The sequence below is a fragment of the Tursiops truncatus genome, chromosome 15 (genome assembly GCF_011762595.2).
Source record: "Tursiops truncatus isolate mTurTru1 chromosome 15, mTurTru1.mat.Y, whole genome shotgun sequence".
NCBI classification, from domain to species: Eukaryota; Metazoa; Chordata; class Mammalia; order Artiodactyla; family Delphinidae; genus Tursiops; species Tursiops truncatus.
Genome location: NC_047048.1, coordinates 8530795 through 8558539, shown reverse-complemented (window position 1 = coordinate 8558539; position 27745 = coordinate 8530795). Strand labels below are relative to the sequence as shown.

General features: G+C 49.2%; 2 protein-coding genes across 15 annotated transcripts in view; one reads left to right on the top strand and one right to left on the bottom strand.

Annotated features, from left to right (window-relative positions):
• The window catches only part of STYXL1 (serine/threonine/tyrosine interacting like 1), a 64511-nt gene extending 49627 nt beyond the window's left edge, over positions 1-14884 (bottom strand). For 3 of the 14 annotated variants that reach the window (XR_012326016.1, XM_033839905.2, XM_033839912.2), the window contains exons 1-3: positions 13689-13830; positions 13239-13405; positions 3108-3211 (exon numbers count right to left, since the gene is read on the bottom strand). Coding sequence is in view for 11 of the 14 variants with exons in the window: in XM_033839905.2 (XP_033695796.1) it covers positions 3108-3211; positions 13239-13258 (124 nt within the window). In the remaining 3 variants the exon portion in view is untranslated. The other 11 variants (XM_073791992.1, XM_073791993.1, XM_073791991.1 and 8 more) reach the window with 11 other exon arrangements.
• Positions 13977-27521, top strand: MDH2 (malate dehydrogenase 2). Its single transcript, XM_033839903.2, has 9 exons — positions 13977-14111; positions 17891-18059; positions 19591-19674; positions 20166-20275; positions 21630-21755; positions 24376-24453; positions 25288-25387; positions 25730-25881; positions 27209-27521. Exons 1-9 carry the CDS (start codon positions 14046-14048, stop codon positions 27338-27340), a joined length of 1017 nt encoding a protein of 338 aa, XP_033695794.1. The 5' UTR covers positions 13977-14045; the 3' UTR covers positions 27341-27521.
• The last annotated feature ends 224 nt before the right edge of the window (positions 27522-27745 follow it).

The following is a 27745-nucleotide window of genomic DNA, read 5'->3' as shown; positions in this document are numbered from 1 at the left end:
TTCACAGAAGATATGATCTTATATGCAAAAAAATCCTAAAGATTCCACACAAAAAAAACCTGTTAGAACTAATAAATGAATTCAGCAGAGCTTCAGGACAGAAAACCAACACAGAAAAATCAGTTGTACAGTTGACCCTTGAACAACATGAGTTTGAACTGCATGGGTCCACTTACACGCAGATATTTTTCAATAATAAATACTACAATGCTAAATGGTCCATGGTTGGTTGAATCCACGAATGCAGAAGAACCACAGACACGGAGAGCTGACTATAAGTGATACACAGGTTATTCCCCACGTTGTTCAAGGGTCAATTGTATTTCTATATACTATCAATGAACAATCTGAAAAGGAAATTAACAATTCCATTTTCAATAGCATTAAAAATAATAATATACTTGGGAATAAAATTTAAACAAGGACTTGAAAGATTGGAACTCTGGAAACTACAAAATGAATTAGAGACAAAAAAAAAATTCTGTGTTCACAAACTGGAAGACTTAATATTAAGCTGTCAATACTACCCAAAGCAATCTACAGATTCAATGCCATCCCATCAATATTCCAATGATGTTTTTTGCAGAAATAGAAAAATCTATTCAAAATTCATGTGGACTCCCTAGGGACCATGAACAAGACAGTCTTTTCAACAAATGATGCTGGGAAAACTGGATATCCACATGCAAAAGAATGAAATTGGATGCTTATCTAAACATCATATACAAAACTCAACTCAAAATGGATCAAGGACCTAAATGTAAGGCCTAAAAGTATAAAAATTGTAGAAGAAAACATAAGGCAAAAGCTTCATGACACTGGATTTGGCAACAATTTCCTGGATATGACAAGCAACAAAAGAAGAGATAGACAAGTTGAACTTCGTGAAAAATTTTAAATGTTGCATATCAAAAGACAATATCAACAGAGTAAAAAGGTAACCCACGGAAGGGGAGAAATTATTTACAAGTCATCTATCTTGTAAGGAATTAATATCCAGAATATATACAGAACTCCTAAAACTCAAAAACAACAACCCAATTCAAAAATGGGCGAAGAACTTGAATAGTAATTTCTCCAAAGAAGATATACAAATGGCCAATAAGCACATGAAAAGATGCTCAACATCCCTAATCATTAGGGAAATGCAAATCAAAACTACAATGAGATACCACTTCACACCCATTAGGATGGTTACTAAAAATAAAAATAAAAACCCAGAAAAATAACAACGTTGACAACGATTTCAAAAAACTGGAACCCTTGTACACTACTGGTACAAATGTAAAATCGTACAGCTGCTACAGAAAACACAATGGTGGTTCCTCAAAAAATTAAAAATAGAATTACCACATGATCCAGCAATTACACTTCTGGGTATATACTGAAAATAATTGAAAGCAGGGTCTCAGAGAGATATTTTGTACATCCATGTTCATAGCAGCATTATTCACAACAGCTAAAAGGTGGAAGCAGCCCAAGTGTCCATCGATGGATGAATGGATAAGCAAAATGTGGTATATACATACAATGGAATATTATTCAGCCTTAAAAATAAAGGAGATCCTGACACGCACTACAACATGGATGAACCTGGAGGACATTATGCTAAGTGAAATAAGCCAGTCACAAAGACAAATACTGTATGATTACACTTATATGAGGCACCTGGAGTAGTCAAAATCAGAGACATAAAGTAGAATGGTGGTTACCAGCGTTGCAGGGAGGAGGGAATGGGGAGCTATTGTTTAACGGGTGTAGGGTTTCAGTTTTACAAGATGAAAAGAGCTATGGAGATGATGGTGATGATGTACCACCGAACTGGACATTTAAAAGTGGTTAAGATGGTAAATTTTATGTGTATTTTAAACACGATGTTTTTAATTGTGGGGAAAAACATCATAATACAAGTTCATGCCAATCAGAGAAAAAAATTTAAAGGGTGACAAAACCAGGTATTGGTAGGTATGTTTCTTACACTGCTGATTGGAGTATAAAATTGATACAATGTCTTCGGAGGGCAATTTGACAATAATGTAGTGAAGGTGAATGTGCAACTTGGTACTTCCATTTCTGGGAATATATTCTGAAAAAATTCTTGCACATGAATAGGGAGAGAGATACAAACTGTTCACTGCAGCACTGTTCATAATAGCAACACAATGCAAGCAACACACCACAATCAATTAGGAATGGATATATATTGCAACTACCAGTTAAAATAAACTAGATCTTCATATACAGAAATGGGGAAACAGATGAACCAGTTTGCAGGGCAGAAACTGAGACACAGATGTAGAGAACAAACGTATGGACACCAAGAGGGGAAAGCAGCAGTGGGGGCAGGGGGGTATGATGAATTGGGAGATTGGGATTGACATGTATACACTGATGTGTATAAAATGGATAACTAATAAGAACCTGCTGTATAAAAAAAATAAATTAAACTAAATTTAAAAAAAGTAAGTTGGGCTTTCCTGGTGGCACAGTGGTTGAGAGTCCGCCTGTCGATGCAGGGGACGCGGGTTCGTGCCCCGGTCTGGGAAGATCCCACATGCCGCAACGGGAGAGGCCACAACAGTGAGAGGCCCGCATACCGCAAAAAAAAAAAAAAAAAAGTAAGTTGCAGGATCACTGTACCTTATGGTACTGTTTATGTAAATGTTTGAACCATACATTACTTTGGGATGCCTGCCTATGTCGTAAACGTGTAAAAATACAGAAGCAGTCATCTTCGGGGAGGGAAAGGAAGAGGATCAGGATGGAGTACAAAAGAGGGGTACATTTGTGTAACTTTTTATTATGTTAAATCTGAATGGTGTGTACATAAGCGCTTATGTGTATTACTATGTGTTTGTTAGACGTTTAAAATATTTCACTAAAAACAATAGTAAGAGGACTCAAACATGAGTCTTCTGGGAACTTTTCTTCTAGATTTATTTAATCTGGCAATATTCCAAGTCACATGACAGTTAATAGTAGCATTTTGAGCTATGCCTAATTAGTTTAATAGTTTTCTAAAGTAATTTATTACTCTTCAAAGTTTGTTAATTCATGAAAAATAATCTTTGAAGGACACTGTTCACAACATTTTTTAAAGTACTTACCTAATAAACAGAGATAGTTGGGTTCAGTTAATCTGGATAGTTTTGTGACCTGATTCAAGATGTTGTAAAGCTCTGTTGGTTCACACAAAACCAAACCACTCATCCTACAGGGAAGAATCAATCATGTAAAAGCTTAGTGCATCTTTCTATTTTAGATGAATGACCACAAAGTAAGATAATTCAACTCTTTCTTAACATGCCTTCAAACAAAGGTGAAAATAATCATGCATGTGATCAAGGAAAATTCCAAAATTGATAGTGAAATGTGTGTAGGGGAGATAATCGTTGCACACGGCATATCTGAACCATATAAATACAAAGCAGGCTGTAAAACAGTCACCAATTCACTTTCCTTCAGTAAATAACTACTGAGCACTTACCACAGGCCAGGCACTGGAAATAAGTGTGGTAAACTAGACTTACCCTCATGAAGGTTACAGTCTAGCATGGAATGCAGACACTGGACAAAAAAATACATTGTGAGTAGGAAAAGCGTTTTTTTTTAAAGAGTCAGCATCCAGTGTCATGGGAGGTGCTAATAGGAGGGCCTCACCTAGCTGGGATCAGAGAAGGGCTGTCTGAGATGTGATTGCTAAGCTGAGACAGGAGGTTAGGCAAGACCTAGGCAGGTAGAGGAGAGGGAGAGGATGGAGGAGGTAGAAACTGACAACAGGAGGGAACTTAGTATCTGAGAGATTTCAAAAGGAGCCTGGTGTGGCAACAGTGGGAAGAGAGTAATGAGTGAAGACCCTGGGGAGGCCGACGCAGGTGCCCTTGTGAGGGGCCTTTAGGGTTATAATGAAGATCGTGATGGTCTGTGGAAGGAGGAGAATGGCTCAGTTGTACTGACAGAACTGCCCAGCCAGCCTGGGCTCTGGTTCCTGATTACAGGGCTGCTCTTGGGACACTGGTTCCTTGGCACAACTGTCTCTGGTGCCCCATGGACACTGAGGGGGAAGGCTGGGACTGTGCAGCAGCTTACTGCAGGGAGGCTACCTTTTAGCTGGGGTGGGGGCAGCCAGAAGACCTCTGAAGGCCAGTCAAGTCCAGGGGTATCCTGCTCAAAACAGTTAGGGTCCATTTCAGAATTACCAGAACAATGCTCCCCAGAAAGGCTAACCCCTTGACTTGGGCCCTGGATCCTTCTCACTTCCTCAAGGACTTCAGCTCTCAGCCTCCCCTCCAGCATCATCAGTTTCACCCTCCATACAGGTCATTCCTAGTGGCACGCAAACATCCTCTGTACCAGTCTCTGTTCTCCTTTAGAGCCAAGACTTCTCAAAAGGGTGGTGTTGGGCTTCCCTGGTGGCGCGGTGGTTGAGAGTCCGCCTGCCGATGCAGGGGACACGGGTTCGTGCCCTGGTCCGGGAAGTTCTCACGTGCCGCGGAGCGGCTGGGCCCGTGAGCCGTGGCCGCTGAGCCTGCGCGTCCGGAGCCTGTGCTCCGCAATGGGAGAGGCCACAACAGTGAGAGGACCGCATACCAAAAAAAAAAAAAAAAAAAAGGTGGTGTTAACACTGCCTCTATTTCCTCACCTCCAAACTCTAGGTCCAAACCCCTGCTGTGCCACCTACTATTGGCTGCCTGACTTGAGGGAATAATTAGCCTCTCTGTGCCTCAGTTTCTACCTCTGTAAAATGGGGGTAAAAATAGTATTGCCATTTCGGTAAAACAAGGATAATAGTACTTGTTGTGTGTGGAATAATGAAATTACACATGTAAGACATTCTGAGCAGGGAGGAAGTGTTCAGTAATTGTTAGCTGTTGGTACAACCTTCTCCCCTGGAATTTCTGACCCCAAACCACAGAAACTGCTCCTATCAAGGTCATCAAAAATACTCCTCTTGCCTAATCCACTAGTCATTTCTCTTTGTGCTCAAACATGGAGCCTCAGTAACCCAGTTCAGCGCTCCTCCTTCCCCACTCTCCACTCCCAGGACACCCCACTCTCCAGGCTTCCCTCCTACCTCTCAGACAGTTCCTGCTCTAACTCTCTCCATGAGAATGCCCTTGGGCACAGTCATCTCTTTTCTTCTCTATCTACTCTCACCCTGGGACAGAGCTTCTCAACCTCAGCACCACTGACATTTGGGGCCAGATAATGCTTCGTTGTGGGGCCGACCCGTGCGTTGCAGAATGTTCAGCAGGATCCCTGGCCTCCACTGGGTGGATGCCAGTAGCAACCCCACCCTCCAGTTATAACAACCAAAAATGTTTCCAGACTTCACCAAATGTCCCCTGGAAGAGGGGCAAAGTCACTGTCAGTTGAGAACAAGCATCTAAGACCTAGAGTCTAGGTGATTCATCTAGTCCCTTGAATACCCCATGTATAATAACGACTCCCCAACTATGGCCCCTACTTGACCTCTCCACTGAGCTCCAGGCTCCACTTGGACGCCTGATGGACATCTCAAATAAAACATGGCCCAAAAGGAATGTTTAAATTACACGTGCCTTACCTCCAATATGTCTTTTAGTTTTCCCTGTCTCAATAAACAGCACCATTTAGCCACCTAGTTACTCAAGGTCACACCCCTAACCTCTCTTTCCCTCAGTCCCTCACATCCAATCTATTAGCTCTACTACTTAAATATGTTCCAAACCCGGGTCCAGGGCTAGCATCCTAGACCAAGGTACTAGCATCTCTCTCCTGAGGATGCAGTACTTCCCAACTGGGCTTCTTGCTTTCTACCTACGGTCTGATCTTCCCATGGCAGTTAGGGTGATCTTTGCAAACTACGAGTTTGTCTTCACCTGCATTATTGCACTCATTTGTTTGCTTGTTTTATCATCAGTCTCCCCACAGTGGAATATACGGCTCCTGAGGGTACGGACCTTGACCTTCTTGTTCACTGCTGTGTCCTCACCCAGTGCCCAGGATTTTTGATGCAGACTAGTGCTCAGTAAGCACGTGTTGAATGACTACATTATTACTAGTCACCATTCCTGCCTTCACCAATGGGGCCATCCTGACCTGAGGCCATACTTCTAGATGCTACATAAAGATCCTTCCTGAGGACATCCCAACTCGTACCCTCAGGTCCTCTGCCTCTGAAAGTCCTGATCTCAGGCCATTCTGGAGGTGGTGAGCATAGGGGAGAGAGGATGAGTTTTGTGTCTAGTCCCACAACTTTGCTAAGCCAACCTAAAAGCTGGCTCCTAACCTATCTGGTCTATTGCTCAGAGCCCATCCTCACACTCCCACCCACTTTCCCCATTACAACCTCCATCTCTTTATTCACTAGCCAAGGGATTGTCTCTGGGCGTTCAGGTAAAAACCCAGTCCAGCCCCAGCAATCAACTCCTTCAGACATCTCCTTCCCAAAGGGGGCACTCTCCCTTGTCAAGCAAGAGCTGCCTCACTGGGACTTCCCTGGTGGCACAGTGGTTAAGAATCCACCCAATGCAAGGGACACAGGTTTCAAGCCCTGGTGCAGGAAGATCCCACATGCCACGGAGCAACTAAGCCCATGCACCACAACTACTGAAGCCCACGCGCCTAGAGCCCGTGCTCTGCAACAAGCGAAGCCACTGCAATGAGAAGCCCGCACACCGCAGCGAAAATCAGCCCCTACTCGCCGCAACTAGAGAAAAGCCCGCGCGCAGCAACGAAGACCCAACGCAGCCAAAAATAAATAAATAAATTTATTTAAAAAAAAAAAAAAGAGCTGCTTCACCTGCTGGTAAACTTCAGGAGGGTAAGTACAGTCCTGAACCTAACGGCACACTGCTGAGAGAAGACGCACCCCTGTGAGCCGTGATGAGGAGGGCCACTAGCCCCGGTGGGTGGAGGACCGGACGTAGCTAACAGCCCTTCCAGCACTACTCCAAATTCTGAAAGGTGGAAGACGTTCTTGGCTCCACCATTTGGGCCCTAAGAATATTCTGATGTTGAGCTTTTATATAGAACCATTAAACAAATGTCGATGAGGTTTTGCAGAAAGTATTTTTCTTAGATGAATTCCACTGAGCCGATTTAATCCCTTAATTGATTTCCTATATTGATTCACAGTTAACCAATTGATTTCACAGTTAACCAATTCCAATTTTTTTCACTTTCAATTTTGTTTAGCCAAAATTATTTCTCCCAAGATCAAGTCTTGTTTCCCTGTGCATTTTACAATAAATATCTGATTCCTTAATCAGATTCTTACTGTATCGGATTTTACCGAGTATGGTTTCTGCCACTGTTTCATTTGTAATGATTATTTCCACCAAGTCTCATTTCCTGGTGATCTATTCAAAGCAGTGGAGCCAGGATGGCAAGTCTAAGACATTCCCCTTTGGGCTCTTTTAGCACAGCACAGCTCTTAAGAGACTTTCAGGGCATTTAGTGCAATAGCTCTTGCAAGGGTGATGGGGTAGGCAGGTGGGAAGGGAGGTCAAAGGGAGCACCTCCTGGGGATCTGGCTTCATAGGGCGAGAGGATACCAATATTCCTATGAACTGACCCATCTGGGAAATCCACACAGATTTTTGGGTGGCGAGGAGCCACCTACTGCCAGGAGAGCAGGGTGCCAGCACAGGCCTCATCTCTGCACACTGGACACCCACCAGCAGGAAGGTTCTTCACCCTCCCTGTAATGACCTGGCCTGAACTTCAACCTAGGGGGCTTGTGTGGGGCTCTCTCTCTGGTCCAGACACAGCTGGGCTGGAGAGCTCAGCTCCAGTAAAAGACCGTGTCTATCTTTGAGAAGGGATGTTTCATTAGGGGTCATCATAGCCTGAGACTAAGGGGAAACTGGCCAGATCCAGGCCTTCTTGCCTCCTTATGCCTGACCAATTCCATTCTGACTGATGGCGTCACTGCCAGAGGCTGGGCCTGACCCCATCCTTCTCACAGGTATTCCAGGGTCCTGAGAGCTTGGTCTAGTGCTCAGGCCCAGACAGTCCAGGTGGACACAACTGATGGGCATTTGCTTCTAGTGGAAAAGAGGCATCACTCAACACTCCTGGAGAAGTCAGACCGTAAGCTTTACTCTGGGTTCCTGGCTCAGGCTGAGCAGGGACCAGAGGACTGCACAGATATGAATCAGGGTCCACAGCCAACCCCACTATGCCCTGGTTCTGTGTGGGAAACTGAGGCTGTGCCAGGATGACCCAGGCTTAAATACAGTGACAGGCATCAATGCTCTCACCTGTAAACTGAGGCAATAATACACCCTGGAAAGGCTGTAGGAATGTTATGTTGAAATAACAAACATAAATTGCCCAGAACTGGGCCCAGCACAGAGCACGAGCTTAGGAAACAAATTCCTTTACTCCTACTTTCTCTCTCTTTTCAATTTCATCTAGGAGTCTCCGGATGTCCAGTAGACAGAAAGCACCATTCAGAGAAATCTCAGGCCAAAGACCAGAGCAGGAGCTGGCCAAGTTTGTAAGCGGGGGGATCCAGTGATGCTGCCTAAGGGTCAGGTTCCTAAGGGATCTGGTAGAGTCTTTCCTCAATCCCAATCAGACACCTTCCTTGTGGCCTGAACCCTGACAAAGCTAGAGGACACAGTCACAGGCCGCAGCACCCCAGAGCTGTGGAGGCTGCAGAAGTGGTCCTGAAACCATTTCTCAGCTCAGAGAAGCTCCAGGTCCTGTAGCTAGTGAGCACCAGTATCTCCAGAGGCCCAGACTCAAGCCACCATATCCCTGTCCCTTGTCTATCTTACCTTCATTCCCATCGCCCCAAACCTAGACCCACTACACCCCCAAGAGGTACCCTAGTGGTCCTGGGAGGGTGACAGGCCTACCCATGCAGCAATTCACATGTCAAAGGTAGCGGCTAGCGAACTGCTACACAAAGGCTGTGTGGCCACCAGGTCTGGTCTCACCTCCTCCAACTCTGTCTCCAGCACTTGCTTCTCCTCTGCTCAACTGGGCTAGCGCCCCACCTTCTGCACCTGACACGGGTTCTTGGACATGACCAACCTCTGGATTCAGCTTTGTTCTCACTTCCCTGACCTCCAGCTGGCCTGGAGGACTGCAGGCTTTGCTCCCGACTCAGATCTGCCACCATCGGCGACTCTCAGCTCTTGGGAGCTCCTTGCCAGCAGCTTCTTGCTGCCTCTGCTGTCACCAGTCCACCATCTCCTAGTTGCTCTGCTGGCATGTATCTTGGAAAACCACACCCTTTGACTTCCAGCTGGGCCACAACTGAAAGTTAAGCTATATATCTAAACAGTTCTGTTTTAAAATTTTATGTCCCCATTTGCCGATATTCTAGAGACCCTAGAGGAAAATAAAGCAAACTCTCAGGCAGGTGGGATGATTACCACCTTTCTAATTCTTCATTTTATCTCCAGGGATCTGAAAGGGAAGATTTGAAATACTGCACTTTGAGGTACGATTTTAGGGTTGAAGAGAAGGTAGGTTAGCATAGAATATGTGCACCTAAGAGCAAAAACCTGACAGCTCGACTGTGGCCCCAGCCTATTGTAAGGAACAAAATGGTCAGTATAGGTGCACGTGTGCGGCTTGTGTGGGGGTGTGGCAAGGAGGACATCAATGTATTTCTATACTGTGTATGAAAACATGCAATGAAGAACTAGTGAAATTAATCTATGGTGATAGAAGTCAGGAAGTAGCTGTCTGGGGAATGGGGCATGAGGGAACTTTCTGGAATAATGAAAATGCTTCTATAGCTTGTTTTGGGTGGTGGTTAGAAGACTGCAAACTGTCAAAACTATCCAACTGCACACTGAAGATCTGTATACTGTACTGTATGTAAACTATATGGCAATAATTGCTTTTAATCCCCCGTATAGAACCATGTGTTTGTGTTCAAGGATACAAATGTGTGGGTGCGTGGCCCACCCGTACATCCGTGAACTTGGTGTGGGGTCTGGGCTGTGAGAAGCCACATGAGCTTGGACACACAGAAAGGACACACTGCAAACCTTCAGCTGGGCCCCCAGAGCTGCCAATGAATCCTTTCTCACCGTTCCTGATTTTCCCAGCATTTCCCCAATGGCTACAACTGTTATCCAAACCTCCACACCATGCAGCAACCTCTCATTTTCGAGGTCTTGGCTGGGAAGGCTAAGGCCACGGGATGCAAACCGCCCTACCTCACCAACTGCCCGCTGGGTGCCCTTCAAGTTTCTTCCCAAAATCAAAGGGATAAGTGTCCTCTGACCTCATCTTTTCCCACCTAATCCTTTTCTCTCTTGACTTCTAGCATCTCAAAGCTCTTCACCTCTATTACAGCCTCTTTCTCCCTGATTTCAAATATTCACAAGTCTCAGCTTTCTTGAAGCAGTTCACGAAACCAGAAAGAAAACCCCTAGAATAGCTTGGCCTGTGCCCTCTGAAGCTTGTGCAGGCATAGAGGCTGGTGGTGGGCACCTGCCTGGAAAAATCGGAAGCTGGTTAGCTGTTAGCAAAGAGCAGCAGCTGCATTTGAAACAGCCTACACCCCCAGAATTTGATGGGGTGAAGGATACCTATGTGTCTCTTGTAGACCAGATGTGGGCCAGGCAGGAGAGAGGGCCAACTAGAAGCAATCTTAAAGGGACTTTGCCCAAGAGGGCCACTTGGACAGACAATGGACCAATCTCAGGTACTGGAGGATTCCAGAAAACAGGGGTTGAGGGAGCAACTGGAAACAGCAAGGCTGAGGTGTAACCACCCAGGTCAAGGGAACTGCAGGTAAGAGAGACCCACAAAAGCACCACATGGAAGTGTCAGCCACAAACTCCCATCAAGCTCAGAGAATTCTTACTAATGCCAAATGGACCCTTCCTGCCCCTATCTTTATTCTCACAACCCCCTCCACCAACACTGATGGGCCTGAAGCCTCAGTCTTCAGGGATGAGGGGTAGTGAGGAAGTAAGATGGAGAAATGGAGAAGACAACCACTCTCCACTCCCAAGGTGGGAGCCTGAAGCAAGCTCAGGAGGGGAAGGGGAGCAGCTTTAACACTGACTTAAAAGTTCAGAGTTTTGACTATTAATGTGAACAGGACATTTAGGCTATTGCAACAAGTCTGTCCTGGTGGCTTGATGTAATCCAAGGGCAAGCAAAGATTTAGAGGAAGAATGGGGATGAAGACATACAGCCATTTTCTGACTGCACTAGGCTTCCTGAATGAGGCTGTGCATGTTCCCTGTTAACAGTTACACTTGCAAAGCAGGGCATGGTGCCTGGTACAAAGTCAATGCTTGATACGGTAGCTGCTAAGAGTGTTATGAACCATTTTGCCATTTAAAGGGAAGCAACTAGGAGCTGAATGTGAGGACGTTTTTCTAACAGTCAAGTGGCTGGGATGGCCCGAGTAGAGGACTTGGGAGGTAGTGACTCCCCGCCGTGGAGATGCTGACAGGGGCTGACTGACTTGCCAGGGGGGTGGGAAGGAGTTCCAGCCCCAGATGTGGGAGTGAGCACACGAGAATGTGACTCTAGTTTCTCTCCCCTGGCCTCAGCTCTCCCCTCTATAGGGATGACTTCAGCCCTGGCCTCTCTCAGGGGTTTCAATCCCATATTTCCCCTTGGAGTAATTCCCCAAGTGTCCACTGATATTTCTATATGGACAACTCACCATCACTTCCAATGTAGCCCATCTAAAACAGAACTCTTTACTTTTTCTCCAGTCAGCTCTCCTTCCACACACACCCTGAATTCCATTTCTGTACATATACAGTTCTCTCAGGCTGGTTTCCCACATCACTTCCATTTGTTTCTTAAACCCAGATGGGCACAAACGCTTATCAATTCTTCCCTCTCCCTCATTTGGCTCCACTTCACCATTTCTAAAACCATGACAGTAACTCAGATATTTATCATCTCATTAGATAGCCTCCTGAACAATCTCCCTGCCCTGCACATTTTTCCCTTGGAACTTTTTTTTCCCCCTTGGAACTTTTAACACGCCAAGGTCAGTCTAATCTTCCTCAAACACAGTTCTGGTGGCATCACAAAAGCCTTTGATAAACACCTGCTTCCCGAGAAATAAAATACAAACTTCTCAGCTAACATTCGGTTAAGTCCTGCACAATCTGGGTTTTCCAGCCTTGTATCTAAAACCACTCAACTCTCCCAAAATTCAGAAACCCACTCTCAGCCTGGTCAGATGCTGGACAATAAAGAGATGAAAGAACCTGACTGTAAGATGCTTTCAGTTCTAGTGGTAAGATAGAGGGGTAAACAATTAGAGAGAACACAGTCAGTGATAAGATAAAGAACACCGTTTGTCCTCATGTCCCCTCTCCAACAGAAATTATCTGTTCACTGTCCCTTCCTCCAGGTTTGTCTTTGGGCTCTTTTCCCTTTCTTTCTCATCTGGACACTTCCCATTGTTAAACGCCCAGCTCCTAGTGCCCCCGCTTCGAGAGGTCCAAAGCCCAGGCAAGGATCTCTCCCTCCTGTGGAGGTGAATGGTCCCACTGAGAAACTCCTGCTCTTCCTTTACATCTCAGCTTAGATGTTTCATCCTCCTAAGTCCTCTCTCACATGGCCCCCACCTCCACCCCAAATCTGGGGTAGATGGACCTCCTTTGTGTTCCCACAGCCCCTCGTAATTTTCCTGGTGTTAGCCATACCATGCTGCTTGCAGTTTACCTGTCGCCCCACTAGACTCTGAGCTCCCAGAAGGCAGAAAATGTCTGGATCTTGTTCATAGTTGAACACCCAGCTCCAAGACTGGACTGGCACATCTTAGTAGCTCAATAAACAAGTGGAAAGGAGGGAGGAAAGAGTAAGCCAGGCACCATGCACTCCCTCCTACGGATAGGTTCTTCAGCACCTGTGCTAACTGTTCTTTTCACCGCTGGTTCCCTGACCACTGTTCCCAGGGAAGCGGTCACTGGTCCCCCCCACTGGGTTTGTACACTCCTCTAAGGTTAACAACCTGCCACACACCTACCTGTCCCACTTGACCCTGAACTTTTTGTGGGCAAGGAATTCTCTGTATGCCCAGAAAACAGCAGTGGGGCACATGAAGCTTATAAGGATACTGATCAACTTAAATATGCTTCTTGTGAGGAGAAACCGTATCTTTACTTTCTGGTAGACTCTGAACGAATCCACTTAACTGAGCTCAGCCATGGTTTCTTGGTCCCTAAAGCAGAAACAGTGTGGCCGGGTTCACAGCACGGCTGGGCAGACCGGAGGGGCAGGGACTGGGTGACTTCGCAGGTTATCACCTGTATACCTGTTTCCTCATCTGTAACGCGGGACTGCTTTCCTGTAAACTCGTAGAACAGTGTCTCGCGCCACGTCAGTGCTCAGGGTCGGCCATTCTTGGTAGAGGTGTCTCTAAAGCTTTGTAATCTCTACTAGAAGGTCCTGGGCACCAGGAGGGACGACGACACTGGCGGGTGGACGGGGTGTGTGCGACCGGGGTGGGGAGGGGTGCACGGGAGTGACTGATTAGATGAGCCTTCATCCTCCACCCCAACCGCGGGACTCTCAACCTCCCCTCCCCCCTTTCCTTTCCAGAGCTTTCCAAAGCTCGGAGCCCCTCCCGCCTCCAAGGACAGGAGGGGTGGGTTGGGCTGAGCTGGGGGGGGGGGCTCGGGCCGCACCCATTCTGTCGGGCCTGCGGCGCGACCTCAGCCGGTCTCCCTATCAGAGCCTCTGTCTGGGGCCCCCACCTGCAAAATCGCTCCTCTAGGGCTCTTCCAGCCTAAAGCCTGTCTTCCTGCACCTCTCGGGTGCTGACTCTCCCTCCCACTCCGACGGCGTCTCCCCGACAGGCCGCACAGCACCCGACCGCACAACGACCCACCCCAGGACTGCGCACGGAGAGCGTCCCTCCGCCGGCCTCCGCGACAGTCCGGATGTGGCCGAAATACCGCGAGATCTAGAAGGTGGGGTGCCGGAAGCCAGGCCACTCTCGCGAGGCCAGGTGGAGCAGAGCCGGGAGGCTCGGTGCAGCGTGGAGGTCGTTGGAGTCACTATCCTACCGCCAGCTCCTTCGCCGACCAGTCCGCACCCCGCCCGTCTCAGCCATGCTCTCCGCCCTCGCCCGGCCTGCCAGCGCCGCTCTCCGCCGCAGCTTCAGCACCTCGGCCCAGGTAGGTCCTGCGAGGGGCTGCCTGCAGGTGGAGGCTCCCGGACCTAGGCCACGTGTGCTCCTGGCTCGCGAGCAGCCTTGACCCCCGGGCCAGCCTGGACCGCAGGGCCACCCGGTGCTGGTCCTCGGCTGTGGCGTCCTGGGCCGGCCCTGATACCGGGCAGGAGGTGCGGGGGAGAAAGCCCAGGAGTCGGGGGTGGGGAAGTAGTCCAGCTGGATTCAGGACCGGGGCGCTTCTCCGAGTCTCCCAGTTCGCCCCCGAGCCCCCCAGAGGGTCTACTCTTGACCTGTGCTCCTTCAAGGTGGAGAAGCCAGGGCTCTAGGGCCGAAAGTAACTTATTTTCCATAGTATTTTGAGAGACTAACCTCGTTCTTGCAGCGTCCGTACAAGTACTGTGTAATTTTTTTGTTTGCGGTACGCGGGCCTTTCGCTGTTGTGGCGTCTCCCGTTGCGGAGCACAGGCTCCGGACGCGCAGGCTCAGCGGCCATGGCTCACGGGCCCAGCTTCTCCGCGGCATGTGGGGTCTTCCCGGACCAGGGCACGAACCCGCACTCCCTGCATCGGCAGGCGGACTCTCAACCACTGCGCCACCAGGGAAGCCCCTACACTGTAATTTTTAACTCCATAGTGCAGGCAGGCAGAGATACCGAGGGCAGAGCATTGGTCCAAGGTTACACAGTGTTTTGGCCAGAGGATTAAAATTCAGCTCTCCTGACCACTGTCAGTGACTGTTTTGGATCATCAAGCCTTTCCTCTAAGAACCCGAAGACTCTGCTTCCGCTTGAGGACCTTTTGAAGGCTCCTTCCTGCGGTGGGCGGGCTGGGCCTGCGCCCGGGTGTTGTTAACTGCGCGGCTTGGCCTGAGACTACTTAAGCCTAAGCTATTTTTAGCCGTCTTCTTCTAGGGCAGCGATTCTCAAACTCTGTTGTGTCAGAATCACCTGAAAGCTGGTAAAGATCAGAGGCCGAGGCTCATCGAAGGAGGGTAGGACCTGGGCCTCCGTGTTTTTTTACCAAGTTCCCCAAGTGATTCTAATACCACCAAAGTTAGAATCCAGGAGATGCCCACATTGCCTCTTGAAGTACCACACCCTAAAAGGGAGGTGATTATTAAATGAGGTTCCACATTTCTTACTTAGCTTTTGTTCTTCAGATCAGTTTCCTGTGCATTCAGTTCATTCGAAAAATAAATATATGAATGAGTACATTTGAGTATCCGTGTTGCCCAGAACTGTGCTGGGTGCTGCAGGTGATACCAGGATGAGTGAGAAGTGGCACTTAAGCCAACAGTGAGTAAACAAACGTAGGACAGGTGGAGGTGATGAAGACTGATGCTGAGGAGTGGGGGAAGGGAGATTAACTGCAGGTAAGACAGTGGGATTTGCTGATAACGATTTCATGAGGTGTATGGAGAGAAAGAGGAACATGGAGAAAACCAAGGCTTTGGGTTTTGGAGTTGAGATTTGCTGAGGTGGGAAATACTGCTAGAAGAGAGTGATTGTAGGGGGGTGGGTATCAGGAGCTCAGATTTGGATGTGTTGAGTTTAAAATGCCTACTGGACATAAAGGTGGAGTTGTTGAAGTATATAAGTGTATAAGTCAGAAAGATGAGCTTGAGCCAGATGGTACATTGGCCTAGGGAGACTTCAACCTCAGTGTATTTATGTCTTTCCGTATGTACTAATGTACTAATATGTATGACACAAAACACAGAAATTTAAAAACCATAACCGATTAAAAAAAGAAAACTGAGAAGTGAAGGAAGTGTTACTATACATCCATTTTCAAAGCCCCGTTGCTAAACAGTGTGCTGTTGACAACCACTCCTCAACGTGGAAAAAGATATGGAGTTTGGAAACAGCTTGTTTACAAAGAGGTCATGAGCTAACCTGCAGTACCAAAGATTCTCATCTCACTAAAGATATCACCACTTACAAGTTATGTTTTTATAAATATTAACTAAGTTGATGAAACCTTATAATATACAAACAATAACATCACCTCGTCACACTGAGAGCAGTCCCCTCTTCCTTCTCCCTGTGTTGGGTTCATCTTCTGTGTCACGTGGGACTGATTCACTTAAGGACCCTAATTGAGAGCACCAGGTCAGTCTGTTTCTTGGTAGAGTTTAATTCTTCACCTGATTGATGAAAATAAAGACACAGCCTTGACATTGACATCCTGCACACCAAGGGAACTGTCTTATGCTCCCCACATTGGAGCCCTGGTCAGCCTCGGGAGCCAGGCTGAGTAATCTGGGCATGAGGAACTTGAGAAGATTTTTTACCCAAGGAAATGATTAAAACTTTGAATTTCTGGAAGGGTGGTTTAGAGGTGGAGCTGAGGACCTAAGTTAGATAATGGAATCAGGATGGAAATCGGGGGGCAGGTTGGGAAGATGTTTGAGATGCCAAGTCCTTTCGTGTCCTAACTGGGTGTCTCCAGTAAGGGAAGAAGCAGAAGATAGCTCTAAAGTTTTGAATTTGGGTACACACAGATGCCATTTGGGAACAGGGATGGGAGAGGTAGTAAGGACAAATTTATTTACACAGTTGGGTTTGTGGGACCAGTGGGTATGCCTAACAGAACTGGGAATGTGGAGCTGGAACTTGGGAGTCCCTAGGATTCGGGACAGGATGTGGGAGTGATAATTGAAGGTCTGAAGATGGGTGAGATTGCCAGACCTCAGGTTCTGGGTTGGTCCAGCTAGTTTTCTATGAAGTCAAGGGTCCACCTTTAAAGCACCAACTTAAAAACAAACAAATGAAACCTGAATTCCAATCTTAGATATAATATATGCTTTTTAGAGTTTTAGTTTCCTCGAGCAGATGACACTGTGTGGTTGTTTTGGTTTAGGCTTGAGTTTTGGTTGGTTTGGTTTGATTTTTGTTTTTGATAACGGAAGCCTGTTATTACTAGCATCCGTTGCTGTGGAACACAGCGTGCAGTGATAATGTAAAGACCCAGAGTACACGGCTGCCCTAGAGGACCACACGCCATGCTTTGCGTTCTTGTGGCTGCTCTTCTCTCAGTTTGTCTTCTTCCCTGGCAGCTCCCTGCCTGCTTGCCCGGGATAGGCTCCCCTTCTCATTTGTGAGTTTAGGTTAGAAACAGCCTCACTCACAGTGGTTAAGAATCCGCCTGCCAATGCAGGGGACACGGGTTCGAGCCCTGGTTCAGGAAGGTCCCACATGCCGTGGAGCGACTAAGCCTGTGCACCACAGCTACTGAGCCTGCATTCTAGAGCCCGTGAGCCACAACTACTGAGCCCATAAGCCACAACTACTGAAGCTTGCGTGCCTAGAGCCCGTGCTCTGCAACAAGAGAAGCCACCGCAATGAGAAGCCCGCACACTGCAACGAAGAGTAGCCCCCGCTCACCGCAACTAGAGAAAGCCCCGTGCGCAGCCACAAAGACCCAATTCAGCCCAAAATAAATAAATTTATTTAAAAAATAATAAAACTGCACATTGAAGGAAAGCCTTCTGTTACGAGTCCAGGTGGCGATTGAGTGAAGTTTGCTCCCGTTTTGGAGGGTACAGGAGTATGCCCCTGACTGTCACAGCATCTAGAGACATGAGTTCTCCCCCATTTTCCTGAGGCAAACCTCTGAACTTCAGAAGGAAAGGGGGCCTTTGGAATGGTAGGAATACGATTGCATCTTCATTTGGTACTGCTGCAATAAAAAAGACCCAGTACAGTACTCTGCATTTATTACCATGTGAATCCTTTTAATGCTGATTCCATCTTCACAGTCCTCTCTCTGTGTCTCTTTCTAGAACAATGCTAAAGTAGCCGTGCTGGGGGCTTCCGGAGGAATCGGGCAGCCGCTCTCACTTCTCCTGAAGAACAGCCCCTTGGTGAGCCGCCTGACCCTCTACGATATTGCTCATACGCCCGGAGTGGCCGCCGACCTGAGCCACATAGAGACCAGGGCGACAGTAAAAGGTATTGAGCACGCCGGCCCTGAAAACTTACACCTGTCCTCCCCCGTCGGCCAGGACTCAGGTTTAGAGTGAGATTCCTAAGTGAAACTAGGTGTTCAGAGACTTGGGGTTTCCATGTTCATTTTAGAATTAAATTTTATATATTATTGCACCTTTTTTGACTTGAGTCTACAAAAATTTAAATAGTGTCTTTGAGAATAACAACGGTGGTCTCACCTTCCCATTTTTAATTTTTTATAATTTAACAAGTAATATGAGGATGGGGAAGAGGCAGCCTCGTGCAGGGGCGTGGGGGCAGTGAGAAATGCTGCCAGCTGCTCCCCACCTTGGGCCGTCCCTCCACCCCAGGGTTTCCTCTGCCAGCTTCTTCAGAGCATGGCCACCTTAGGAAAATCCAAGGGACATCTAGCTATGTCATCCAAGAAGTCACTCATAATTACATATAATTATATATATCCTGCTTATCTTACCTTCACATTATAGCAGCATTTTTCCATGTCACCAAATTCTTGGTAAAATCATTTTTAAAGGTGTACTATAATTTATCACTTATTTATTATTATACCCACAGTGTTGTCCATTGGGCTGTTTCCTGTTTTGCTCTACTGTAAATAGCTAGGCTGTGTAAACATCTTTATCTTTACATCTTGTTTCTTAGAATCCTTAAAAAAAAAAAGAATCCTAAAAGTAGAATGAGTAGGTATGACTATTTTAAAGCTTTTACTATAAAGTATCAGATTGCTGTGCAGAAAACTTGTACTGCTTTCTGTCTCTGCTGTCAGTGTGAGACTGTTTGATGGTGTTTGCATGTATCTTCATCTGGTGTAGACAGCACAGGAGATTGACTGACTGTCAGATCATTTGTTCGTGTGCCTTCCGTGGTCCCTCTGAATTAGTTCGCTCATTTTCTTTTGGGCTGTATATTTGCGCTTCCAAAAGCTCCCACAATAAGGGAGAAGTCAAATCAAAGCAGATTTCGGCCGATTTCCCCGAGATCTTTGAAAGTGGACCTTTTATTCCTCGGATGATAGGAGTAAACAGAATGGATGCTAATATTTCGTCCCTGCTTCTCAGCACGGGGCTTTTCTCTCCTGGCCTCCACCGTGCCTTCTGATCTGACTCCGAGACAGAGCTTTTGTTAGGATGACCGGGACGTGGAATAAGCAGCTCTTACTGGGAGCCGAGAAGGACTGAGAAGTGCTGGCGAGTTGGGTTGGATAAGGAAAAGCAGCCGACTTGGCCGATTCTGTGGGAACCTGGACGGTTACTCTGTTCCGAATCGGGGCTGGGCCAGTGAGGCTGGAGGAAAGTGGAGTGAAAGAGACTGTCCTGCCAGCCGGTGTCATCAGGCCCACAGTGGTAGTTCTCCAGAAGAGGAACCCCTTCGTGGGCGGTCCTTCCAGCCTGTCTTGAGGCCTGTGGCTGGCCTTGGACTCAGGTGGGCCCGTCCTACCCGGGCTCTGTCCCCACAGACGTGCTGGCCTCTCCCAAGTCGGAAGTGGTGAAATTGCTCACGTGGGTGTTTCTTCCAGGTTACCTCGGACCTGAGCAGCTGCCAGACTGCCTGAAGGGCTGCGACGTGGTGGTGATTCCAGCGGGAGTCCCAAGAAAACCAGGTGTGTGTTGAACTCCTTGCCTAGCATCTCCCCACAAGTCAGCTGAGGATGTGGTTTTCTGTGAAAAATGGATCTGGTCAGATCTCTGCTGCAGAAAAAATTCCAAAGGGTCCCCAGTGCCTGTGGGGTACAGATGAAGCCCTCCACCTGTCCCTGGGTCCCCTCGCCCAGTCTCATTGTGCTCTGTGTGCACTTTTTTTTTGCATGCAAGGCCCTTTCCTCCACCTGCCTCCACCTTGGAAGCTGTACTGGTCCTTGGTGATCCTCCTCGGGTATAACCCCCCTCATTCCCTCCCCATGCTCCACCCTCACAGACGTCTATCTTGGCACTTATCACACTGGGCCGTTTTCCCTACAAGATGGATTTACTTGAAACAGGGACCCTGTCTCACTCATGTTTGAATTTCCCATAACAACAAACACACACAACGTGGTACACGTTTGGAAATTCGTCCTGTGTTTATGAACACCTCGAATTGGATTGTTCTCAGGCATGACCCGGGATGACCTGTTCAACACCAACGCCACGGTTGTGGCCACCCTGACTGCTGCCTGTGCCCAGCACTGCCCCGAGGCCATGATCTGCATCATTGCAAATCCGGTGAGTGCCGGCTGCTGATGCCGCGTGAAGGTCCACAGTTAGCAAAAGTGTGCTTCTGTGCTTAGAGGGGGAATAATCAGGTTCGTGTGCTGAAATGGATAAAGTGGATGAGCTAATAAAAGGCCCTTAAATTTATTTCCTAAGGATTCCTTCTGGCATAGACCAAGTGAGTTTTAACCTGGTTTTCCCATCGACCGTGTGCCTCTGGGCAGATCGCTTCCCCTCTCGGTATCTTAGTTTTTCCACCTGGAAAATAAGCCCATTCCTGAGGCTGCTTCAGCCGTGACTGTGGTAGCGTGTTAACTCCTTTTCCTGTGTTCTACTTGGGGGTTGCAATTCCTGCTTCCTGGCGCCCCCTCCCTCCTCACACTCACACATGGTCCTGTACGCAGCCCCCCAGGCCCTGTTTGCTGCTTTTTGCAGGAAGCTAGTTCTTCAGTTCAGAAACTCCGGGTGCTGTGTCCCTCCTGAGAAGTTGGCTGTGGCTCCCACGCCCGCCCTAGCAGGGCCTCAGGTTGCATTTGACAGCAGCCCTTCTGTTCCTCCCTGCTGGTTGATCTGGTCTCGCGAGTACAAGAAGGATCTGGGTGGAAGTGCAGTGACACTGATGTGGACTCAGGAACGTGGCCGCTGATAAACACGCAGAGCTTGTGCCCGTGGCCTCTGAGAAGAGGATCCTGCCCTTTCCAACCAGCTCACCTTTCCTCGGGGGCAACTGGTCAGAAGATCTTGGGGGGCTGATTAACCGGTGCCTAATATAAATCTCGCTGTTTTTGTCTTGTTTTTATTCTTTCTATGTACCAGGTAATGTGTTAAGCCCTTGCCATGTATTAAGTCACTTAATCTTCACACCCACCTCAGGAGGTAGTTGTCTCCCGTTTTAAGAAACTGAGTTCTAAGGAGTTGAGGTAACTTGGCCGGGGTTACGACACAGAGTGACAGAGCTGGGACTGAGCTTGTAGCTTGTAGCTTCTTGCTAGACTGTCTTTTTTTTTTTTTTTTTTTAATGGCCATTTGGGCTAAGTCCCAGCTGGAGCAGAAGGTGCCTTGTGGATCCTCCATCACATTTTTAAGTTGATAGTCGAAGGGTCACGTGCACGTTTGAACTTTGGGCTCGGAGGCCGCCAAGGAGAAGAGTGCCTCCCCCAGCGAATGGTTTCTTCTTTCTCGTGGTGGGGAGAAGCAGCAGTCTTTTAGAGTAGGGGGCCTTCCATCGTGAGGGTCGCTTATCAGGGCAATTTAATGTGACAGCTTAGAGCTTGTTCATGGTCTGACGAGAAGATTTTTCCTCCTGTCACGAGGCTCTGCTCTCAGAACACAGGCAAATTGTGCCCCTCTCTCTTGGATTTACTAGGTTAACTCCACCATCCCAATCACAGCAGAAGTTTTCAAGAAACACGGAGTATACAACCCCAGTAAAATATTTGGGGTGACAACCCTGGACATTGTCCGAGCCAACACTTTTGTTGCAGAACTGAAGGTAAGAGCTGCCTCGGGCATCTTTCAGGTTCCCTTTCGGAACCTCTCTGGCTATTCTTGGCTCCTTTACGGGCCTGGAGGACACCGGGGCCCTTAGAGGCCACATGTAGCTGGAGGGTTTAAATGTCTTTATAGCTCGCCTCCTTGGTGGGAAGCAGCTTGCGCGGGGAACGCAGACAGCAGGCCCCTGCGGGCTGGAACCGGCCAGGCTCGCTCTTCTCCCTGCTGTAGCAAGGGTTCGGCTTTCCCTGGGTTTCTCACTGGCTAGACTGTGTTGTGCTCTTCGTGTTCATCGGCTCGGGTCTGAAAACTGGTCCTAACAGGTTTTACCCGCTAACCATTAGACAAATGATAAAATCAGCAAACACGAAGAACTTGGGAAAGTCCCTGAAATCATGTCAGAATTCTTGTCCCTGGTCTGTGTTCTGACTCCCTGGGTGCCTGCAGTGACTTACCTCAGTTCTGCTCCTGCTGGCTGCCTGCTTCTTCCTGAGCCGCCAGGCTTGTCCCGAGGTGGGTGTGGCACCGGCGCCAGGTCTGGAGTCCTCGGTACCTTTCACAGTTCGCTGTCTAGTCTGTTGGGTTATGGACCCAGCAGAACCACTTCCTCTGGCCCAAATAAGTGTCCCTCCTGAGCTTCAGGCCATTTTTCGTGAACTTGTGGAAGAGGGGGTCCTCCCAAGTCAGGAATAATTGTCGTGCACACAGCTTAGTGAGAAGGGCGCACGCAGGACCGTTGACCTTCCTCTTCCTCCCCTGCACCCAGCACTTCTCTTCTAGGGTGTGGACGGTACGGTGCCCCGCTGCAATTCACGCTCTGGCGTGTTCCTCAGGCTCTGCTCTCCGAGTGGAGTCGGATCCCTGAGATGTGGCCCCGGGGCCTGGGAGCTCTGTGAGTGAAGCGGAAAGAGACACTTTAATTCCAGAGACAACTGAATCACCGTTTCAGTGCACGTGTGTTTAGACTGTGGTTGGCTTTGAGTCAGGAAAGGCTTTGCGGAGCGGGTCTCGGTGAAGCCGAGTCTGAACGCACCCAGGCCGGGAGGCAGGGGTTCCAGCTTCCCGAGGCACACGCCCCCGGTTCCTGGAAGCAGCAGTGCTCGTTCTCTTAGGTCCCGTGGTGCTGCCAGCTCCAGGGGGAAGCACGCGCTTCCCCCGGGCCCCTGATCCTGCTGCAACAGTAGATACCTGTGGCTAGTTGAATTAATTATAATTAAATTAGAAACTGTGGTCCTCTGTTGCACCAGCCACACTTGAGATGCTCCAAAGCCCCACGTGGCTGCTGTGTTCGCACAGAGAGTTCTGTTAGGCCATGGAGGCTTGGCCTCGAAGCTTTGCCATGTGAGGTGGGGAAGCATGTCTCCGCCCTGGATCCATCAGTTAAGGAGTGCGCCCTTTACCTCAGGCTGCCTGGCATTCTGAAAAGTTCCTGGATTGCATGGAGGGTGAAAGGCTGCCCTTAACCTCGCAGCCTCTGGCTCCCCCCTCGGCCGTCTCTACCCCCGCCTTCCACTGCGCTTGCCCTTTGCACTTCATGCTCTGCTGATGGTACCTGCCCTGTGAACCCCCAGGTCTTTGTTCTTTCTGCTCCTTTTGCCTAGAATACGCTTCCCTTGGTGGAGTCCTGCTCCTTCCCAGATGAAGTTAGGTCTGCCCCAGGAGGCCTTCTCTCAGGCGCCTTCCAGAGCCACCCTGTGGCTGGCTTCACCCGTCGCATTGGAGCGTCTGTTTGTATCTGTCTCATTTTGGACAAAGAGCTTCTCAAAAGCAGGGGCCCTTTCTGTTCGTGCCTGTGTCCCTGGTGACCGGCGTGGTGCCCTGGCCTGTAGACACTGCCGTGCATGTCCGTTAACGGTGCTGCTGGGTCTGCCCACCCTTGTGGCTGGGCTCCCCAACCTAGGCAAGGCTGGTTCCTAACTTACGGTGTCTCTCTTTAGCAGCTGCAGCATTTGGGGAAGGTGGCAGCATTTTGGGACTGCTCACCCCCTCCCGTTACTCCCACCAGCTTCTTTTTTTGACTGTGTTAAGAAATACCTGGTTCGCAGATTCTTGGGGGCATCCTGCCTCCGGTTTAACAAATGAATCAGCCGTCCCAGCAAGCCCCACTTAATGAACCTTGGCGTTGTGACCCCTTTCAACTTGGTTTCCTTCTTTCTGTTCCAATCACTGTTTGAGTTGACGGACTTCTCACCCCTGGGTGTTCTGGAGTCTTGCTCTGATACGAGGTGTATGTTCTCTGTAACAAAGCGTAGGCACGTAAGTCTGAGCTAAGGCATGGGGATGACATCAGGTGTGGGAAAGAGGATTTGTCATCCTCTGATTCCAAGAAGCTGTCGGACTGATGGGAACGAATTGGGACCCTTCACGAAGGCAGTTTTCAGCACATTGTGAAGGGAAAGCCTCGGAGTGACCTCACCAGACACCGAGTTACTCACTGCATGTGTTGAAACTGCAGGGGGCGCCTAGTGGGACATGTGAGCACGGCTGGAGTCAGGCGGCCTCTTACCTGGTTTCCGAGTTCTGTGGATTTTTCCGGTATTGGTGCTTTAGGTGCATATGACGTGTTTTACACTCAAAGCGCTTGTTAAAAGTTAATCAGGCTTTCCACTTTCGGTGACCAGGGTTTGGACCCGGCTCGCGTCAGCGTTCCTGTCATTGGCGGCCATGCTGGGAAGACCATCATCCCCCTGGTCTCTCAGGTGCGTGTGTCACCCTGCCCGGAAGCCTCAAGACCACGAGCACAGTTCAGAGGTTCACTTTGGGGCCCTCGTATCAGGCTGACACGGATCTCACCGTCTGTTGTTACTTTGAAGCGTCCACAGCTGTGGGAGTGAGTGTGGTCAGAAGGTGTTCAAAGGGGCCAGCTCCTACGCAGTGAAAACTGCTGGTGGAAACATCACTACCTTCCTGATTAGGTCAGAGCAGGCAAAGCTGCTTTGTTTAAAAATGAGGAGAGACAAGGTAAACACCACTGAGAATAAGATAAATCACCTCATAACCTCAGGAGAAAATACTGAGGAAGCACCTTTTGAACCTAAGTTGATGGACATCCTACAAAGCGAGCATTCAGTACCCTTGACAGATGTCCTGAAAGCCAGGGGAGGACTGAGGAAGCAGTCAAAGGCGAGGTCCCTGGGTGCTGGTGGGTCCTGGGCAGGACCCTGAACAGAAGGGACGGTAGTGGAACAGTCGGTGACACTTGAGTAAGGTCTGTGGTTTAGTTAATTTCCTGTTCTTTATAACTGCACTGTGGTTATGTAAAGTGTTATCAGGGTAAGCCGGGTGAGGAAAATCTTTCTGCTATTTTTACAACATTTCTCTAAGTCTAAAATTAGTCCAAAATAGAGAAAGTTTTTTTTTTTTTTTTTAATGAGTAGAGAACTCACTACACCTCCCAACAAAGTCGGCTTTTTCTTTAAGGAAAAGGTCTTGGTTTCCCACGTGGCAGCGATGCCGGGGCCCGCCGGGCGTGGGGCTGGGAGGTGACCGGAGCCTGGTCCTGCTCACGTGAGCCCTGTGACTTGCACTTGCAGTGCACCCCCAAGGTGGACTTCCCCCAGGACCAGCTGACCCCCCTCATCGGGCGGATCCAGGAGGCCGGCACGGAGGTGGTCAAGGCCAAGGCCGGAGCAGGTAGGCGCCCAGGTGGCCCCAGGCTTTTGGAGGCAGAGCCGAAGACTCGTGAGGGCCCAGCAAGGAGCGGGTCCTTTTCTAAGCCTCACGTCCGTCTGCTCGATAAGCAGCCCCCCGGTCAGAGGGCAGCGCGGCTTGCTGGGGGGCGTGGAGTAGTGTTTGAGGTCAGCAGAGCTAATTGCGTGCCGTCTGCGGGTCTGTCACTTCAAGGGATGCTGACCTAAATTCCTGATGAGACTGGAAAGCTGGGGGTTATGCAGATGGGGTTTTAGCTGGCGGGGAAGCTCGTCTGGGTCTTACGGTCGCAGCGCTAGCTTGGCTGACCTGCCTTTGTCCTCCTAGGCTCTGCCACCCTATCCATGGCGTATGCCGGAGCCCGGTTTGTCTTCTCCCTCGTGGATGCGATGAACGGAAAGGAAGGAGTTGTCGAATGTTCCTTCGTTAAGTCCCAAGAAACGGACTGTCCGTACTTCTCCACACCATTGCTGCTGGGGGTATGTGTCCCAGAGGCCAGGTCTTGGCCGGAAGGAGGAGCATTTTCTGTAGCTGAGACTCAGCAGCTGTACTCCGTGCGTTTGCTCCATGGTTCAGATTTCCTTGTGCAGTAACTGCATCTCACTGCCTGGCCTGTGCTTGGACTTTTGAGGGTAGAAGCATCCCAGAAGCAGTGGCGGGGAGAAACCTCAGTCTGTGGGGGCTGACGGGGATCTCACGGCTCCAGCAGCCGGTCAGCAGCGGCCGCCTGGGTAGGTTTCCCAGTGAGACCCTCGCTGTGTCCCGAGGCGGCCCACGGACAGCCCTCACAGAAGAGGCTTCCCCGCACCAGGCTGTGCTGGTTCCTTCTCATTCTGACCTCAGGGCCTGCCGGGGCGTGCACACGTGTTAGACCTTCCAGCTCAGGCATTCCTGGGCCCTGCTCCTCGTCTCACTGCTTTTCCTCCTTGAAATGCACTGGGACGGGGCCCTTCTAGTCACCTTGCTGGCTTCAGCCAGGCTGGTTTGGGGCAGCTCTCTGGTCTGCTTGACTCCTAACCGAGTCTTCAGTGAGCAGGTTTCCACGTCTTAGCCGTGGGCACCCGCTGGAATCAGGCAAATGTGTGCTCGCCTTCCTCTCGTGCCCAGAAAGAAGCCCTTCCCACAGACACCCTGGTGTCCAAAATCCCTGAGACCGACACTGGTCTCCAGAACTACCTGTGGTTATAGCTCCAGAGCCAGCTGAGCGCAGGTGTGTGCAGCGTGGTGGGGCCTGTAGGAGAGGCCCCCAAGGCTGATAGTCCTGGTCAGGGAGGCTCCGAGGAGGCAGCCTGGGCGCCAGCCTGCTGTTTTCCTAACGTCCGACGTGTAGCTCCTTAATTACATTGGATTCAGGTGGCTATGAAAGTGTTTCTTCAGTCCTTTACCAACTTGGGAAAAAAACTAGATCCCAAAAGTACGCTCCGTGTCAGGGAGAATAACTCAGGTGCTACTAATTATTGAGTTCTTTGTGTGCCAAGCAACCCACATGTGTCCTCACAGCCTCCTGTGGGGTCGATAAGGAAACACACTTGGCGGGTGCGTGACAGGTGCACACACAGTGAGTGCCAGAGCCCGGCTCCCAGCCCAGGGCTGAATGACAGAAGCTGAGCTCCTGGCACGGCTCACACCCGTCCGGCCCCGTCCCGCCCCGTCCCCAGGGTGTGCGACTCCCTCAGCAGGCTGCCCAGGAGCCACCGGTTAGACAGGCGAGGCAGGGCTGATGAAGTTACAAGTGGGATTTTCTGTAACAAACCCATTCATGGAAACTTTCTTGTAAAATCTTACCACCTCCCCTCTCTCCTTCAGAAAAAGGGCATCGAGAAGAATCTAGGCATTGGCAAAATCTCCCCTTTCGAAGAGAAGATGATCGCCGAGGCCATTCCTGAGCTGAAAGCCTCCATCAAGAAAGGAGAGGAGTTTGTAAAGAACATGAAGTGAGAAGGCGGTTAACGAGCAGGCCATCTCCGTAACTTATTAAGGCATCGTGTCGCTGTAAAGCCACTTCAGGCACCGTGGTCTTCTCAGTTTGCTTTGATGATGAGTATTGTATTAGCGAACTACCCCTTCCAAATCGCGGGTCAGTCTGTCGGTGCATCAATAAAAGCAGGCTTTGATTTTCTTTTCCAAGGTCTCCAATTAAATACTGTGCTTTCAGACCCCATTGGAGCTGACTGCAGAGTGTGTGTCTGACATCTCTTCCATCACAAATTAGAATCAGGTGTTATTTAAAAAGTAGACTTGGGCTTCCCTGGTGGCGCAGTGGTTGAGAGTCCGCCTGCCGATGCAGGGAACACGGGTTCGTGACCCGGTCCGGGAAGATCCCACATGCCGCGGAGCGGCTGG